The sequence below is a fragment of the Haliaeetus albicilla genome, chromosome 9 (assembly GCF_947461875.1).
Source record: "Haliaeetus albicilla chromosome 9, bHalAlb1.1, whole genome shotgun sequence".
NCBI lineage: Eukaryota > Metazoa > Chordata > Aves > Accipitriformes > Accipitridae > Haliaeetus > Haliaeetus albicilla.
The window spans coordinates 32,535,604-32,551,490 of NC_091491.1; the positions used below are offsets into that span (position 1 = coordinate 32,535,604).

Below are 15,887 nucleotides of genomic sequence, written 5' to 3' on the forward strand. Positions count from 1 at the left end.
GAGGGAGCCAGGAAATACTGGAAGCTGCCTTTTCCCTCCCCCCTCCCCCCTCCCCCCCACCCCTTCCTCTTTAAAGACTCACTGGCTGAGATCGCTCAAGGGGGACTGAACTACTTAATATTCTGCTAGCTGTTTCCTTAGAAACTGATTTAGCTGTGAAATCATTAACTGCCTCCTTGGAATGCATCCTTTCTAACTACAAATATAGTCTAGTTACCTTAACCTGATATTGGGCAGGGAAACTTTCTGTGTCTGCCAACTTCTTTTCACACACTTTTGACACCCCTCTTGCTTCTGCTGTGTTTTATTGCTTATTACTAAGCAATCTTGTCCCTGTTCTGTCCTTCAGCTACTTCAGTTTCTCATTGATCCACCTCACTGGGAAATCAACAGTTGTACTTCTTATCTACTTTGTTTTAAGTCTGTACTGCATATTGCTCTGCAAAGTGAAATCCTTGTAATATTCAGGAGCAAATCTTAAATCCTTGAAAAAGCTAAGTATTGAAGACCTCTCAGGCCCACTGCTACAGTCTTTTTCTTTAAGTGTCCTGCTGGTATTTTGGATCTTCAGACTGCAAGGAGTTATGGTTTCCTTTCCTCAGCTCTTTTATTGCAGTAGAAAAAAAAAAATGTTAAATTTCAACTATATCTAACATCAGCTGGTTTAGAGGAGCTACAGTCATGCAGTTAAATTATGTCCTTAGCACTAAATACAAAGTAATTTCAGTATCTTCTATGTCATTGCAGGCAATTGGAAGAAACTATAATTTACTCTCATGCAACTTTTTATACTGCAAGAATTCATCGCTCCATATTCTCCTTTCTCCTCCAGGCCAGACAACGATACCAGTTCTTGTCATGATAGGGATGAGAAGCTGCAGTCTCTTCCAAGTGGTCATCTTCCCATTTGTGGTGGGAGCAGGTCCAGCATTTCTGACCTCTGCATTTCCCCTTCATGTAAGCATATTCTGTGAATGCTGTTGTTAACTGTTGCTGTATTTCTTGACTGGGGCAGGTGTTGGGGGCCTAGCTTGTGTGTTGTAGATTGTTTATTTTTTTTAAATGCAGCCTTGGAACTGGCCCTCTGTTTTGCAGACCCTGGGGCAGGCTGCAAGACCTTGGGGCACACAGTTGGATTTTGGCTCAAGCCAAATGAATGGCTCCAGAAGGTAATGTGCGGTCAGCAGAGGCCAATGGTCTCACTTGCCTCACTCCATCTTGCTTCCTGTGGAAGCGCCAAGGATCATACCCAGGGTTTCCAGTGTGTACTGTTATTTCACTCCGCGATGTCCTCTGCCTAGGGAAAGAGCTGCAGCCCAGAGGCAGTGCACTTCCCAACAGGCAAAGCCCCTTACTTGATCAAATATACCCTTGTTTGGATCTAAATGAATCACTGTCTGCTGGCACCTGCAGGCTCTGTTGGCTAGACCTCTCTGTTAAAGTTGAAGGCAGCTGCAGTTATCTGCTTAGATTTGCAACTACATTCAAACCATAAAAGGTTGTGGAGGATGGGAAGCCCTGTGCTGTATAGCTACATTGTGGGTAATGCTGCTAAAGATTCTGTCCTTGCAACTTAAACTGAAATGAATGCAAACTCAGCTGGACCTGAGAGCTCAGAAACATGTGATGGAATTTAAAAGGTTATAGGCTTCTGAAATATTTTCTTTCTGAACTTCTGATATCCACAGGATCATGGAACTTCAGATGTGGGAGTTTCAACCTTCTTGCAGGGATTCATTAACATTTCCAATTAGGGATTTAAGGCAAAATGTTCTGCAGTCTTAGATAAAGGATCTTGCAGCATATCCGGTACAGAATTATTAATAAGTTCAGACAAAGCATGCCTTTACTTTGCTGAAAAATATGCTTTGAAGCAGTAAAGGAATAGCATACTTTTTACTCTCTCTTCTATTTTTTTAAATTTCCTAGAGGAAATGAAAAGGATTCTGAGAAAAGTAACCAAGGTCTTGCAGACAGGAATTTGCTTGTGTAATGCCTAGAGCTGATAAATATAACATGCTGAATGAAAGCCGTATGATAGAAGCAGATGAAGCTCCTGTTCAAGATGGGCACTTGGGTTCTTGCTGTTGTGTAGGAATGAGAACTGCTGTCCTCAAGCCTCGCTTTGCGCAGTAGCACCTTCAGTATAGCTGAGCCCTTTCCGCAGGGACGTTAGCTGGCCAGAGCCAGCAACTCAGAACAACAGAGGTTGTAAACTAATCAAAGGCATACTGACTTGACAGTTTTCCTATATAGAAATAAAAAATGGAGTTTTACATACTCATGCTTCGTAAAGGAAACAAAGCCAAGCAGGTATCAAACGTATTCCTATTTGCTGTTTTAAAGTGTAATTGGATGCAATTTCTAAGGCATTATGCAGCCACCAGGAGCCCAGCAGGCTTTCTGAACCACATTTTGATAATATCTTGCCAGTCAAATGCTTTCACTCACCTCTCATTTTTTCTGTGCTGCTGATGCTGTCTGAGAGTTTGCTTGTAGAGATTTGTGGGGAGGTTTAAACAAGGAGCCTGAGTAAGTCAGCAAAGTAAATGTTCATTTCTGATGGAAAATATTGATTTAAAGCCTTCATGCTGAAGAAATTTCTGCCAACTTTAATGTTTCAGATTGTCAGAACTTTGCTTGTACCCTCTGTCTAAAACAGTTCATTAGCTGTTTTCAGTCAAAATTATATGCAGGTGGATACTAATAAGACTACTAGTTTATACTCTTTTCTTGTAGAAAAATCTTGAAGGTCAGAACATGCAGCATATTTCAAGTTTATAAGCATTATATATGTAAAAAGACATACAATTTTTGTGTGCGGCAGAGACAATTCTTCCTAGCACTAATCTAGGCTATAAAACAACACTGAGCTACTTGAAGGATTGCCAGAGGTTTGTTTCAGGTTTTTGCAAGTAGCCAGTGAAATACATGCTTGTCTTTCTTACCTTTTGGGATTTAGAAATGAGGAGGAGAAGAAGAAGAGAAGATGAAAGAGAGACTGCACTGCTAGATCCCCTGGTTGTTCATGGCAGTGACGGGACTTTCATTCTGTATAATAATTCGATCGTGTCTTTGGATATCCCCTGTTTTCCAAAAGGCAGTGGGATTTGTAATTTTTAAATTGGAAAGGCTTTAATTTAAGACAATGGAAAATAAGCTCCTTCTCTTCTAGTGCCTTCTAAGATACGGCAGAGAACAGTACGTAACAGAAAGGTGTAAAAATAATTCTACTGCTTCTAGAGACTCTCATCATGCCCTGCCAAACATCTTTGCTGTGAAATAAATATGCAGTTTATTGAGTTCTGATCTGGGTCTGATGGTCATTATGCAGTACCAGGAACCTGCTCATTTCAGAATATGTTTTCCAGCATTGCATGAATACTTTTGGGATTCAGAGTTTCATGCAGTCAAGTCATGAAAGGAACAGTAAGCAACCAAGAGTGAAAAAACAGTTAGAATAAAAGCTTCATGTGAACAGTTAGTATCGTCCAGGTCATATCTCATGGAAACTAAGTTTAACCTCAGGAAACCTTGATCCTCTTTTGTTTTCTAAAAATGAGAGCAGTTCTTAATGTCGTTCCTGCCTGGATATATTCAGCTGTTCTTGAGTCAGTCTGGTTTTGTCTGGGTCCATCCTCCCTTTTTGTCACTTTGGTAAAGAATTGATAATTCTGGCTCTCTTTTCTTTTTTTGTCTCCTGTGAGCAGAAAACTTGTGGACTAAAGATGAACCCTGGTCATCTTACTACACTTATTATGCTGAATGTCAGACAGAACATGTGCTGGGCAGCCAAATGCTTGTCTGAAAGTGACCTGATCTGCATCCATATCAGCATGTGAGAGCAAATTAGGATGGCAACCTGTCCTGAGCATGGGAGGAATGGAGCTAGGGATTTTCCCTAAACTCTTACTGATCTTGCACATCTTGGTAGCCTTGTGTCTCTCGGCAAACTGACTGTCCTTCCCTTCTCCATTAGTGCAAGGGAGAAAGTGAGGTATATTGAACTAATGTAACAGACCTGAAGTGTGACAGAAGTGTAAAACACTGGGGGTTTTTTGTCTGCAGTGACTGCCTGTTACTATGGATATGTACAGACAACTGCAAGTGTTTGCATTCATGTGGCTTTAATGAGATATTGGTCATTAGCTGATATATGTTAACTGACAGTCTGGATGCTCCTAGGCCTTTGTAAATGCAGAGTGTAGCTGCTTTGAAAATGATCCAAGCATGTTTTACTTTCCAATTGCAAAGGGCTGCAAGTATGCACACTTGGGAGTTGGCTTGGCTCAGCTGATGAGCTGTAATGCACTCTGCCATGCTAACTCAGTAGCCTGCCATTATCTCAAGGTCTCCCTCGTACAGCAGGAAATGTGACCTGATTATGTTTCTAGTAAAACTGTAGAGAGACAACTCCTCACTGAACTGTGTTTCTTTTTCAAATAGCCGTTGAAATGAAGTCATCTAAAGTATTCTCGTCAGGCCATAGAATGGACCGAAGCATGCCAGCTGGTGACAATATCTTGGTTTCCCGACCTACTGACTTCACCCAGGACAAAGTAAATGGGCAATTGCATAGGTATGATTTATCCAGAGGAGTATCTAAAAGTGCAAGAGGAGTCTGAGGGGACTTACCAGCTAGTTCCATGCTGCTGTAAAGACAATCTGTGAAGTCATTTGATGTATGATGTAGTCTGGTCTGAGACAGCTGTGGTGGTGCTTGCCAAACAAAATACCCTTAGCTGTGCCAGAGGCAGCAGCTCAATTTCTAAGCATCTGGTCCAGAATGGGAGAAATCTCAAGCAAGACATTATTAATGAACTTCACATGTACTCACAACACAGTCTTCTGCAAATAAAACTTCCTCATTGCTTCCTTAGATGACTTGACTCTAACCCATGAAAAATCATTTATTAGTAAAGAAATAGGTAGGACTGTGGGAATGGGGCAGGAATTAACTTGCAGAAGGAAGAAAAATTAAGCATTTAAGTAGATTCAGAGTGTGTAAACATGCTGAGTTGCTAGCACTGCTGGCAGGAGTCCCTGATTTATCCACTAGATGGGTATAGCAAAGGAGGCAATATTATGAGTTTTCCCAGCAATGGGTTTCAACTCTTCCTTGAAACAATTTCTGTTAAAAGAAGATGAAAGATCTTGCTCTCCTCCTGTTCGTACCTTGAGCCCTCTGTGAAGCCTTTGTCGTATGTAGGACTGTGATGTTATATCTTGGATGAGAACTAGGAATTCATTAGCAATTGGACCAAGGTTTAGCAAAGTTTTTCAGGGCCCGCATGTGTCCTTCAGACATTAACAGCTTTTTCCTATAACTAATTTGATTGGGCCAAGTTTTAAACAGTGAGTGTAGAGAAATTTTAAAAGCAAGTACATTCCAGAAGTAAAACACAGAATGGGTGGAGATGTATTAAAGGAAAGGTTTTACCAACTCTTTACGGATCTGATTTTTCAGAAGTGCTTAGTTATTTGTGTCAGTTAAAGCTCTAGCACTTCTGAAAACTGGACTCTGTGCTTAGAGCTTTGTTTCCTTCTGGCCTACAGATGCCTGTGTGCAGTTTTGGGGGGTGGGGTGGGTTTGGTTTGTTGGGTTTTGTTTTGTTTGTTTTTTTTCCCCAGTTATGCTGTTTCCATGGTGAGATCTGAGAGATTACATATTGTCAACAAATTATCACTGGTTAACTGCTGAAGTGCTTAGTAGTCATACCCCTGTCCCAGCATTACTGGTTTTATTTCTGTTGTCTGTCCTAACAGTAGCTAAGCACATACTACAAATACAAATAGACCACGCAAATTTTATGGCCTAATTGCTTGCTTTGTGATGGAGAGAGAGTTATTTTTCAGGCTTTGGCTTGCAAGAAGCAAGCCGAATTGGCACCATCTTGTACCCCCAGCTTGGTGAGAGGCTTTGCTTCTCTATAGTCATAATCTATTATTAAAAAGACATGTCCCCAGTAATCTTTATTTTTTCTTCATAAATGTGTGTCTAAATCTCAGTAATAGGTGGATCTGTAACTGAAGGCACAGGTGCAGTATCCTGCAGAAGAAGATAATATCTTTTCATTGTGTGCTTCCTTAGCATGCGTACAGTAATTTGTATTTACAAATGCAGCCTCGAGTTATGGATATGGGAATGTAGCCATTCACAGTCCAAGCAAATACAGGGTTTCCTGTGTCAAGGGTCTTTTGTTAATATGTTGGTGTTGCAACAGCTAGACCTGGCCTTTTCATTCTCTTATTCTTAGAAGCATACTTTAATTTGTTTGCAAAACAAACAGAGCAAATAAATTGCTGCTTTGGTGATAGTTTTGACCATTGTAAGGTAAGAGATGTCTCCTTCCAGCTAGGCAAATACCAAGACGTTCCTAGAAGAGGAATGTATGAGAAAGAGGGCTGAGTTGTGATGAAGCGGTCACTGCTATTTCCCCTCTTCCTTAGCAGTATAAATTGGGAATTTAACTGCACAGAGATCAGTGAAATTATGCTAAATTAGTCTGAGAGAAGAATGAAGCCCTAGTAGTGATAAGTCTATTGCAGTTGTTTTATTTCCACAGAAACAAATGATTGTTCTAGCTGATGCATGTCAGACTGGCAGCTGGCCCTGCATTGGTGTTCCCTGCTGCATTTTGATCATGTAAGAATATAGACCTGTTGTGCTTTTTAGCTAATCAAGGGTAAATTTGTAACAGACTTGAATTTACAATTGTGGCTTCCTGAAAAAGCCCTTATTTTTTTATTGTGACTATGTCTAGTATCATTATAATAAAGAGCTTAAACTCTGCAGGGCCTTCTTAGGTCTCTAATGGTCTTGCTTTTCTGATAATCCGATAAAAATGGCCAAAAGTCCAAGTGTATTTCTCATGGAGAAAATGGTCTAACTCATCTTTGTATGTTCCAGTCCTGTCATGTCTCCTGGTTGATTATTCGGATCCCAGTGTCAGTCTGTTGTGCGCATTTTTATAAACAATTATTTCCATTTTTGCAAGTAAACAGTATTCTTTCTTCTCAGTGCAAATCTAGGTTTCTGTGTGAGCTTTGTGGGTTTGGTTTTTTGTTTGGTTGTTTTGGTTTTGGGTTTTTTTCCCAGCACTTGCTCTCAAATTACAACACCTTGTCATAAATGACTCCTTTACCAAATACTACAGAATGTTTTCCCACAGTAAATTTTGCTGCTTCTTTCTTCATCTCATCAAGTTCCAAAGGATGCCAAATAGCAGTTTGCTGTGTTATTCTGAGGGTTAATTCTTTTCTGTTGATCTTGGCCTATTTATTGATGTAGTAAAAGATGAGGTGGTACTGTGTCCACCTGGGCACATGGAGACCGAGACCTGCTCTGCATCCTGCATCCAGCAGGGCTTTTTTAACTTTACAGTGTTTTCTACCAGCTTATTTCATATAATCCTTTCCTGAAGAGTTTGCAAAGATGTGAATCATCCTGTGTGACCACTGTGTATGTCTCTCTTTGGTAAAGTATAGTGACTCTGGTTGCATTACTTTGCCTTGTCTCCAAAGTGCTTATAGTCTGGCTGCCTAGGTTACTGCAGTGAAACTCTGTGAAGATTGTTGATGGCTATAAAAATGCTTTTTAGTGTATGGGAATACAGATCCAAGGTTTTGTTATCTATTGCTGAGTAAGGAAAAAAAAGCTCCTTTATGGCTCAAAAACTGCTGTGAGGCTGTTGGATCTTCCTTTTTTATCTACATTAGCATACACTAGTACACATAAGATTACCATGAAGAGCACTAGTGAATTGAAAACCCAGCTCTTGAACTAAAGTGAATAAAATTACAAAAAAGCAGTAACAATGAGACTATTTTATGGAGATAGATTTTTAAATATGTCTGTGGTCCACGGCTTGGGGTTTTATCTAGCCAATCTTACTTTTCTGGTTTTGTTTTGCTAGTATGGTTCTGCTACCACCTGCTCCTTTGAAATAAGACAAGCATAATACTTGTAATACTCAGAGGTAGGTAGAATGCTGCAGAGATGGCTCTTAGCAGACCAGTTGGCACGTCTCTGTCCTTAATAGTTAGCATATACATATGCAAAATACAGACAATTAATGCTATTTAAAACACAAAAGAAACACTTGCTCAAATCTCCCTGCAAGGTGAAGCAGGGGTATGGAAGGGCTAATCAGCACTGACTCCTCAGCATTGCCAGGGGAGGAGGAGAGATTAAATGTCTTGAAAATCCTCCTAATCACCCTTTCTGATGGTCACAAAGGGTTCTTTTGATGGAGGTAATAACACGGGGACTTTCCATTTTAATCGCCTGTCTTTAGATGGCACCTTTTTCGATCTCCTGCCTCTGGCTCTGATTTTACTTCCTTTTTAAAATATGATGAGCTTTTTCAGGTAGCTGTTATTTCAGTTTAACCTTTTCTCCTTTTAAGAGAAAATTGACTCATCAGAGCAAACATGAATGCAGATTCAGAACTATTTTAGAGACTTCTATTTCCTGGTAGCTTCCATTTTTGTACCTGGGAAGGAATATATTGGTGCTGGGGGCAGGGAAGGACAGTGTATCCTCACAGAGTCATGGACTACATTTTAAAGAATGGTATTCTTGCAGCACATGCAGACTGTGAAATAGCAGCAGCTGTTTTATGTTCTCAGTGTGAACAAGGAACCTGTGTGCTTAGGGAATTTATTTCATAGATGCCATCGCAGCTTTCTGCTCTTTTGACAAAGCCTTCAGGGAGTTCTACAACTCTTACTGCAGCTGGGAGCCAGGGAGGCTGCCTGTGTCTGCCAAGATTGTGACCTATACCTGGGAGAAATATTAGTGTCTGTGCCCTAAAAGGATGTATTCCTGTGTTGGAGCATATCTATATGGTTTTTGCACCTCAGATTGAGTCTGTGTGTGATAAACACAATGGAAAACAGGCTAAAGATCTATTACTTGTTTGCAGGGGACTTAACTGAACCTGTTCCATCCTGTTGTCCAAAGAACCAGGTTTGAGTAGGATAGACAGGTCAATAGAGCTGGGTTTAGAGGCTGTGCGGTGAGTACATGCCCCAGGGCAGCACCTGTGGTGCCATGTTCCTTTCCATTTGCAGTCTCCCTGAATTTTGAACAGTCTGTCATGCTGTCACAGCACGTACTGCAGGTTTCACTTGGTTGCAGACTTACTATGCATACATATTTCTCCATACATTGCTAACCCTTTCCATCTCCTCCAACAGCGAGTTTCCCTCAGCCTTCACCAGCAAACCTAAGATCCCTCGCACTCCTGAAGTGCAGAGCGCCAGCCCTAGAAAGGGAAAGGTCCCAGCCATTGCCCCTCAGTTCTCTCAGTCTGGACCCCAACAAACAAGCCGTCCCAGCTCCTCAGGATCATCCACAAGGAGCAGACAGAGTAAGTGGAAAAAGTCATCATTCTGTTTGTCAGTCCTTGGGGTGGGAAAGGAAGGGAGCACTGTAGTAGCTCTCCAGGAATGAAGTTGTATTTTACAAATGTGCCAGGAGTATATGACATTGTACTTGTCATCTGCAGGATGTACAACCATGTAATTATATCCTGCTGAACACTCTCCTATATCCAGGCTGTCACTTGAGCAGCTGAGATGTGCTTTTTTGTGTCTCTGGGTGGAGAAAAGTGGCCCAAATTCTCAGAAGTTTGGGGGGAAGCTTCTAGTCTCAGATTAGACTTTCTCCAGATGTCCTTAGACTTTTTCCTTTTCTTTAGACACTTTTTCACTCCACTGTGTAACTTGTTTAATGTTCTTGAATTTGGATCCCTGGGTGTGTCTATACTGCAACTGAATATAGATCAGATGTCAGGCAGTTCAGAAGATGGGCTCAGGGCAGCCTAGCAAGCAGACAGCCAAACGTGTGCTGCTTGTGGCAGTCATCATCCTGCTGGAGACTTGTATTTAAGAACCATATGGATGTGTTGTTGCCTGAAGAAGTTTAATCAGTACTAGTTTGCAGTGGGCTCAGAAGAGAGGAAGGCTGTGACTTTAGGTTGAAGGGAAAGGATGGATGCTTGCTTTAAGCCAGCCAACACAAGCCAAATAAAGTGGGAATGTTCATCTCAGATGCTCACACAACAGTAAACACGTGTATGGTGTGTAAGCTGGGGGATTTTGGGGGGGGTGGTGGTGGTGGAAGAAAGATGCATTCTTTGGTAATGAGTAAGCTTTTTCCCTGGAGTGTGGATAGGACTAGCTGGATTCAAATACACCTCTGGGTCCATCATCAATGAAAATGGCAGAAGCTATATGCTGTATATTCTTACTCCAAACATATTATAAGAAGTTTAGTGGTGATTATTTGATCATAATATAACATCAGCTCTATTCTTTAGCTGTAACTGTTATCTTTAAACATTTCACAAAAACATGGCAACTCATAATACTTTGCAAACCTTCCCAAGAAATTTCAGGTATGTGTATGTCATTAGCTCCTCATTACAGGTACAGAAAATGAAAGGCAGAGAATTGAAGTAACCTAGTAAATCAGCAACAGAGCTGACTAAGACTTCCTAAGTCTTCAACGTTGTTCGCTCATTGTCATTCCACACAGTTGCGTATGCAGGGAGATGGGGTGGTTTCATTCAGGGACTACAGGTGAGGCAACGGAAGCGAATGTCCTCAGTGGTTAAGGGAGGTTTTCACCTAGAGAGTACTTGCTTGAAGAGTCCTGTGCTTAAGTAATATTGCCAGCTCTTTCAGCTTTACTTTTGCTGCATGCCCTGTGTTTTACCTCTGACATCAGTACTTCCCGTTTCCTGTGATAGGAGCACTGTTCTGCCCTGACTGAACACGGTGTTAACACCCCAGAGTCTGTCCCTGGTTCCTGTCTCGGTTCATTTACAAAAGCACTAGCCCATTGAAGAGGAGAAGGTCTGCTGAAGAAGGGAGAAGCATAGCGCGTGCACGCACGCAAAAACTCTTCCGCATGTTTTACTTTCTCCAGGGCAGCTTTACGCTCCTGGGTGCCTGTGTTCTATGAAAGATGCGACATACAGATGTTGCTCTTGTAGGGCTCTGGAGTAAGTTCCTTTTCCAGGGGCACAGTGTATGATGTATTTTATTTTGAAATTGCATTAAAGCAGAGTGTGATTAAAGTTCTACATCATCTTGGGTTTTTCTGTTGATTTAGTAGATGTAATTTGTAAGTCCAGACTCTTGGGCTCTTCTAACTTCTATTGGCTTCATCTTACAATATACCTCTTACCTTTGCTGTGTCTGTGCATCCTAAGCTGAATGTACAGCAGGCATCACATCTTACTATGTGTCCATTTACCTTTTCTCCTGAGTTTTCTGCTGGTGTTCCAGGTAATTGTTTCCTATCTGTCCACATCTGTGCCATGACTTGGTGGCAGCAATTGAATGTTAAACTCTTATCTTCCTGCTAAAAATAGCAAAGAAATTACTTTGCAAAGTCATCTTCCATTCACTCTGTGTATATGTATCCTGTGTTGTTGTCTGCTGTCACAGAGCACCTATTAGTTATTGTCCATCTTGCAGGGGCTTTCACACAGGTGTTTAAGGTTGGAAAAAGTGAGAGGATCAGGACCACTTTTTTAAAGGACTAAAAAGGGCTTCAAGCACTTATGTCCAAACTTGAGGTTCTCAAAGGTAATCCCCAGCTGTTACTTAAAGGTGCAGGGAAGGCATCTGAAGCAGGTGAGCCCCTAATGTTTCCCTAGTAAAGCTCTGTGCTACTGTTCCTTTAATTTCCTAGCTGACTCATCTCTTAAGTCAAAAATGGTATCAGATGTACAGATATCAGCAATCAGTAGATTTCAGGAGTTGCTGCCTCCTGTTTGCCTGCGGCATAGGTATGTAGGATTTACATATCAAGAGACAGTGGAAAACTGTCTTTAGTTTGGGGATTTCTTGGTATTTCTGGAGAAATACAAGTTTTTATAGCTGATGGGCGTGATGAGAAAAAGATTAATTTCTGATTGTACTTACTTGATATGCTAACTTATTTTACAGGCACGTTTTTAGCTTGTTTTTAATATTTATTATAGGTGTATTTTCTGGAAATAAGTTGCTTTTACATAAACCTAGCTGAACTAGCTGGACTGCTCTTCTTGGAGCATGCAGTTTGTGGAATGCCTGAGGAATGTAGAGGAAGCACAGGTACTTAGTGCAGCTGCAGGCCTGGGGCCAGATTCCTGCCTGAGATGTAGCCACTGCTGTTAACTGAGCTCTAAAGCTGTACCTTAAAGCAAAACCAAGCTCCTCCAAATAAAACCAGCCATGCTGGGATTTTCTGTGGATTCCATTTTCTAGCTGATACAGGGATGACACTGGCAGCATGGCTAGAACATAGGCTGGACCTCCAAATTTAGACTTTTTCAACTGTGCTTATGTGCTCCATGTGGACATGGTTGAATGGTTTTAATCTACCCTGTTCCTTACTGTGCCTCTGTTCCAAGCAACTCTGCATGAGCATGCTCAAGCTGTTTGTAGTGTACCAAGTTCTGTCTAGGGCACAGTGGAGCTAGAGTAGTACAAAAATCTCTACCAGAAGAATGAGGAATGATTTTTGTCAGGAGTGCGACTGGGCCCTGGTGACTCCCCGCTCTTCCACAAGTTCCTTCAGTGTCCCCTGACAAGTGGTTGCCATAAATACTTTCTGCATTTTTAAGTTGCAACATCAGTGGTTAAGGTGCCTTTGTGCATGTTCTTTGTGGTGTTTGTGTCACTTTACAGGTTGAACAAGTGTTGCCCTCAGGCAGCTCCTGTCTTATAATAAATCCTGCTTTCAGCTGACAGACCCTTTCTTGCTGTTTTTCTGCAGGCAGCCAGTCCTACAGGAAGTGAGAACAGTTCCTTTCCTCAAGAATCACCTGTCACATTGTTGAAGGACAGAGCCAGCTTCCTGTAATGAGCTTTATTTGCGACCTACTGAGAAGAGAGTGAGGCTGTTGGCATTGCACGGTGTACATCTTGCATGATGATTCAGGGATTATCTGATGGGATGCATCTGTTGTTGTCTCTAAAGCTGGCTAAGACAAGGGCCTTGTTATTACAATTCAAGGTCTCAGCAGCAGCCCAGGACTGATATAGGAAATGGATATAGTCCCAATGTCTCCGATAGTTTACTCTAAAGTGACATTGCCACCTTGAGAAGAAACTCTTGCTCTCTGCCTTCTGTGTCAGAGTAAACACCCTTTGGAGATGGTATGTAGGGCTCACCAAGGAGTCTGACCAAGCAACTGTCCTTTTTCCATATTGCTTGCTGAACTAGCCTGCCACTTGCTTTTTTAAAATTATGCCTTTGTGAATGAGTTGGGAGATACCTGTGTTCAAAGGATCTGCACTAGGAGGGAAAATGTATGCCATATGTGCAGAGCCTTACTGCCTGGAGCAGTCTTGTGCGGAGGAGTGAGATCTGTGTTTGGCCACCAGAGACTGGAAAGAGAGTACTTCATCAACTTCTGACTGACCTGTGGCAGTTGAAAAACGCTGTGCCAGTGCCGAAGGCAGCATCCATGCTCACCTCTGAGGATCTGATCAGCATCCTTATCTGCAGCAATTACTCCTATTCCTTCTTTCCACTTTTTTTTCTTAATTCTACTGTTCAACATTTGTGGAATGAATAATCCATTTTGTTCCCCGGGAATGAAGAACTTTGTTTCTTCATTCGTAGAAGAAATCATGAGAATGTGAATAGATTAGAAGCAACTTACTTTCTTTTTACGTGTGGCTGTGGACAATCTTCTTTGGTCTTTGTTGCTTTATGTTCTTCACTTCTGAGCAGTGACTGGTTTGTGCTGGTCTTCAGTGGATATGAAGTGCTGACTAGGCAAGAGAGATCAGGAAGCCCTCCACTTAATAAAAAACCAGCAGTTAGTTCTGACAGTGAATTACGAAGCTAGTGCTGTTTATTGCTCTTTCTCTCAAAAGTAACAGTGATGAGGAAACACTAAAGTCTTCACTGAAGGTTGGCTTTTCAGTAACATCCCCTCATGTGACACAGCTGTTAGAACAACAGCAACAACTTTTCCAGAAATGCAGTTTACCTTGGAACTTGGCTGCTGCTGAGGCAGAAGTGCACAAAAAGCAGGCAGTGTATCTGCCATAGGCAGACTTCAAAAGCAAATGCTTTAACAGGTACAAAAAGGGAGAAGGTAAGGCTTTTATTTTGGAGTTTCACCTTGAGAAACAAACAAGTGGAACACAGCCTAAAAGGTAAAGCAACTCCAGTAGTTACACCACCTTCCCCTAGAGTAAAGAGTTGTAAAGCTACCAATCATTTCCATAGGACCAGAAAAAAGCTTTATGCTTCTACTGCGACCTTGAATTGTGCCTCTTGGTATGTGGTAGCAACTGAAGAGCCAAGGCCATTTTCTTGCGTGATGTAGTTGCCATGAGACCCACCAAGATCAGTGACTCTGTGTCAGATGTTTGCAGAAAGGGCTCCCACACACAATGTCGGGAACCCCTTTGGATAATAGACTTTAAATTGGAATCAGGATGCTTTGTAAGAGAAGACATCCCCCAGTTTAAAATCTAGTTATATTCATGTGGAAGTTACAATTTACTGCTCGGTAACTTCAGGGTGTTTACAGGCCTAACATAAAGCACGCGGAGTATGGGTGTTGCTTTAACTCCCAAACTACATAGGACGTAAAGTGATTATAGACACTTGATAGCCCCTGTTGCGTAGACCTCCATGCTAGACAAAGAAATCACAGAAAATCTCTGACTTGTGCTTAGATTCATCCACCTCCTCTCAGAGTTGATAAACACAACACAATTAATGGAAAAATGTCCTCTGGTTCGCAAAAGGGCAGGAATGGAAAACAGCCATAAAAACTCACCTAGTGGTTTTCCAGGGTAGGCAGCTTTTCTTTTTCCTCTGAAATGCTATCTTTTTTCCCAGCATGTAATATCAATGGCCAAGTTGTTAACACTGAAGTGCTAAGCACATGCATTTGCATATGCGGATAACAAAGAATGCTCCAGGAGTTGAGTTTTATGAGTTTTATTTATTTTGCAGCAGTGCTGAGTTTCATGTTGGAGCAGATCTGATTGTCTGAGATGCAGAGCAGCTTTTGAGGTGTTGAATGCACACTTTTTTTGGGGGGGGTGGGGGTGGGGAGGTAGGCAGGAATGACAGCAACCCCAAAACCTCACTGGCTTTACCATTAGTTGAGGTCAAAACTGTGTCACTCCTTACAAGTCAGCCAAAGGTGGTTGGTAGGTACAGCTACAACTGCCCCAGCAGATTAAGATTCGTGAAAAACAAAATGCATCTTGCAGAACTGGACTGAAAGGAACAAAATGAAGTTTATGTACTTGTGTGTTTGTTTCTTACTCAGGCCTATTGCAATGCAGAACTCTATGTGTACGTTTTCCCATGTTCAACTCTTAGATGTTTTGGAGTGTGAGTATAGTTTGAAAACTGAGACTATTTTTTTATATTAATGCTTGAGAAACCTCATTTTTCAAATACTTGAGAGAAGCTATGGGTATGCTTAGAAATAAATTATCAGCTGAGCAGTAATTTGAGAAGCTAATGAAGTAATGTGTCCTCCTTTTCTCTGTCTTGTTGACAAAAAGCCACTCTGATACCAGTCTGAAGGTTTTTAAGCTAATGAAAAATGTTGATTCTGCCTTTGTTAGTAGGAGTCCACTGTTTGGGGTTGAAAGGTCCCTGGATAGAGGTCAGTAACACACACATAGCAAATTCTGCACCTTGCTCTTAAAAGTTGTTAGGGATTTTTTGTATATGCCATGTAGAGGCTGCTGTTAGATACAACACCACCCTGGTAAATTCATAATGAGAGCAGTGGAAATTGCCTGCCTGAATGAGAGGGTGTGATTGTACTTAAAAGTGGCTGTGATTTTGTTTACAATAAGCTGTCACGACCGGGCTGGACAGACCAGGAAGTCCCGTTGAATTC

The 15,887-nt window shown here is 41.5% G+C and overlaps 1 protein-coding gene across 6 annotated transcripts in view; it reads left to right on the forward strand.

Moving 5' to 3' along the window:
• The window catches only part of ARMC9 (armadillo repeat containing 9), a 72,900-nt gene extending 57,400 nt beyond the window's left edge, over positions 1-15,500 (forward strand). For 2 of the 6 annotated variants that reach the window (XM_069792491.1, XM_069792489.1), the window contains 4 exons: positions 833-957; positions 4,447-4,579; positions 9,202-9,374; positions 12,776-15,500. In XM_069792491.1, coding sequence (XP_069648592.1) covers positions 833-957; positions 4,447-4,579; positions 9,202-9,374; positions 12,776-12,798 — 454 coding nt within the window. In that variant the 3' untranslated portion in view covers positions 12,799-15,500. Of the gene's footprint in view, positions 1-832; positions 958-4,446; positions 4,580-9,201; positions 9,375-10,757; positions 10,796-12,775 lie in introns of those variants that run through there. The other 4 variants (XM_069792490.1, XM_069792493.1, XM_069792492.1 and 1 more) reach the window with 4 other exon arrangements.
• The last annotated feature ends 387 nt before the right edge of the window (positions 15,501-15,887 follow it).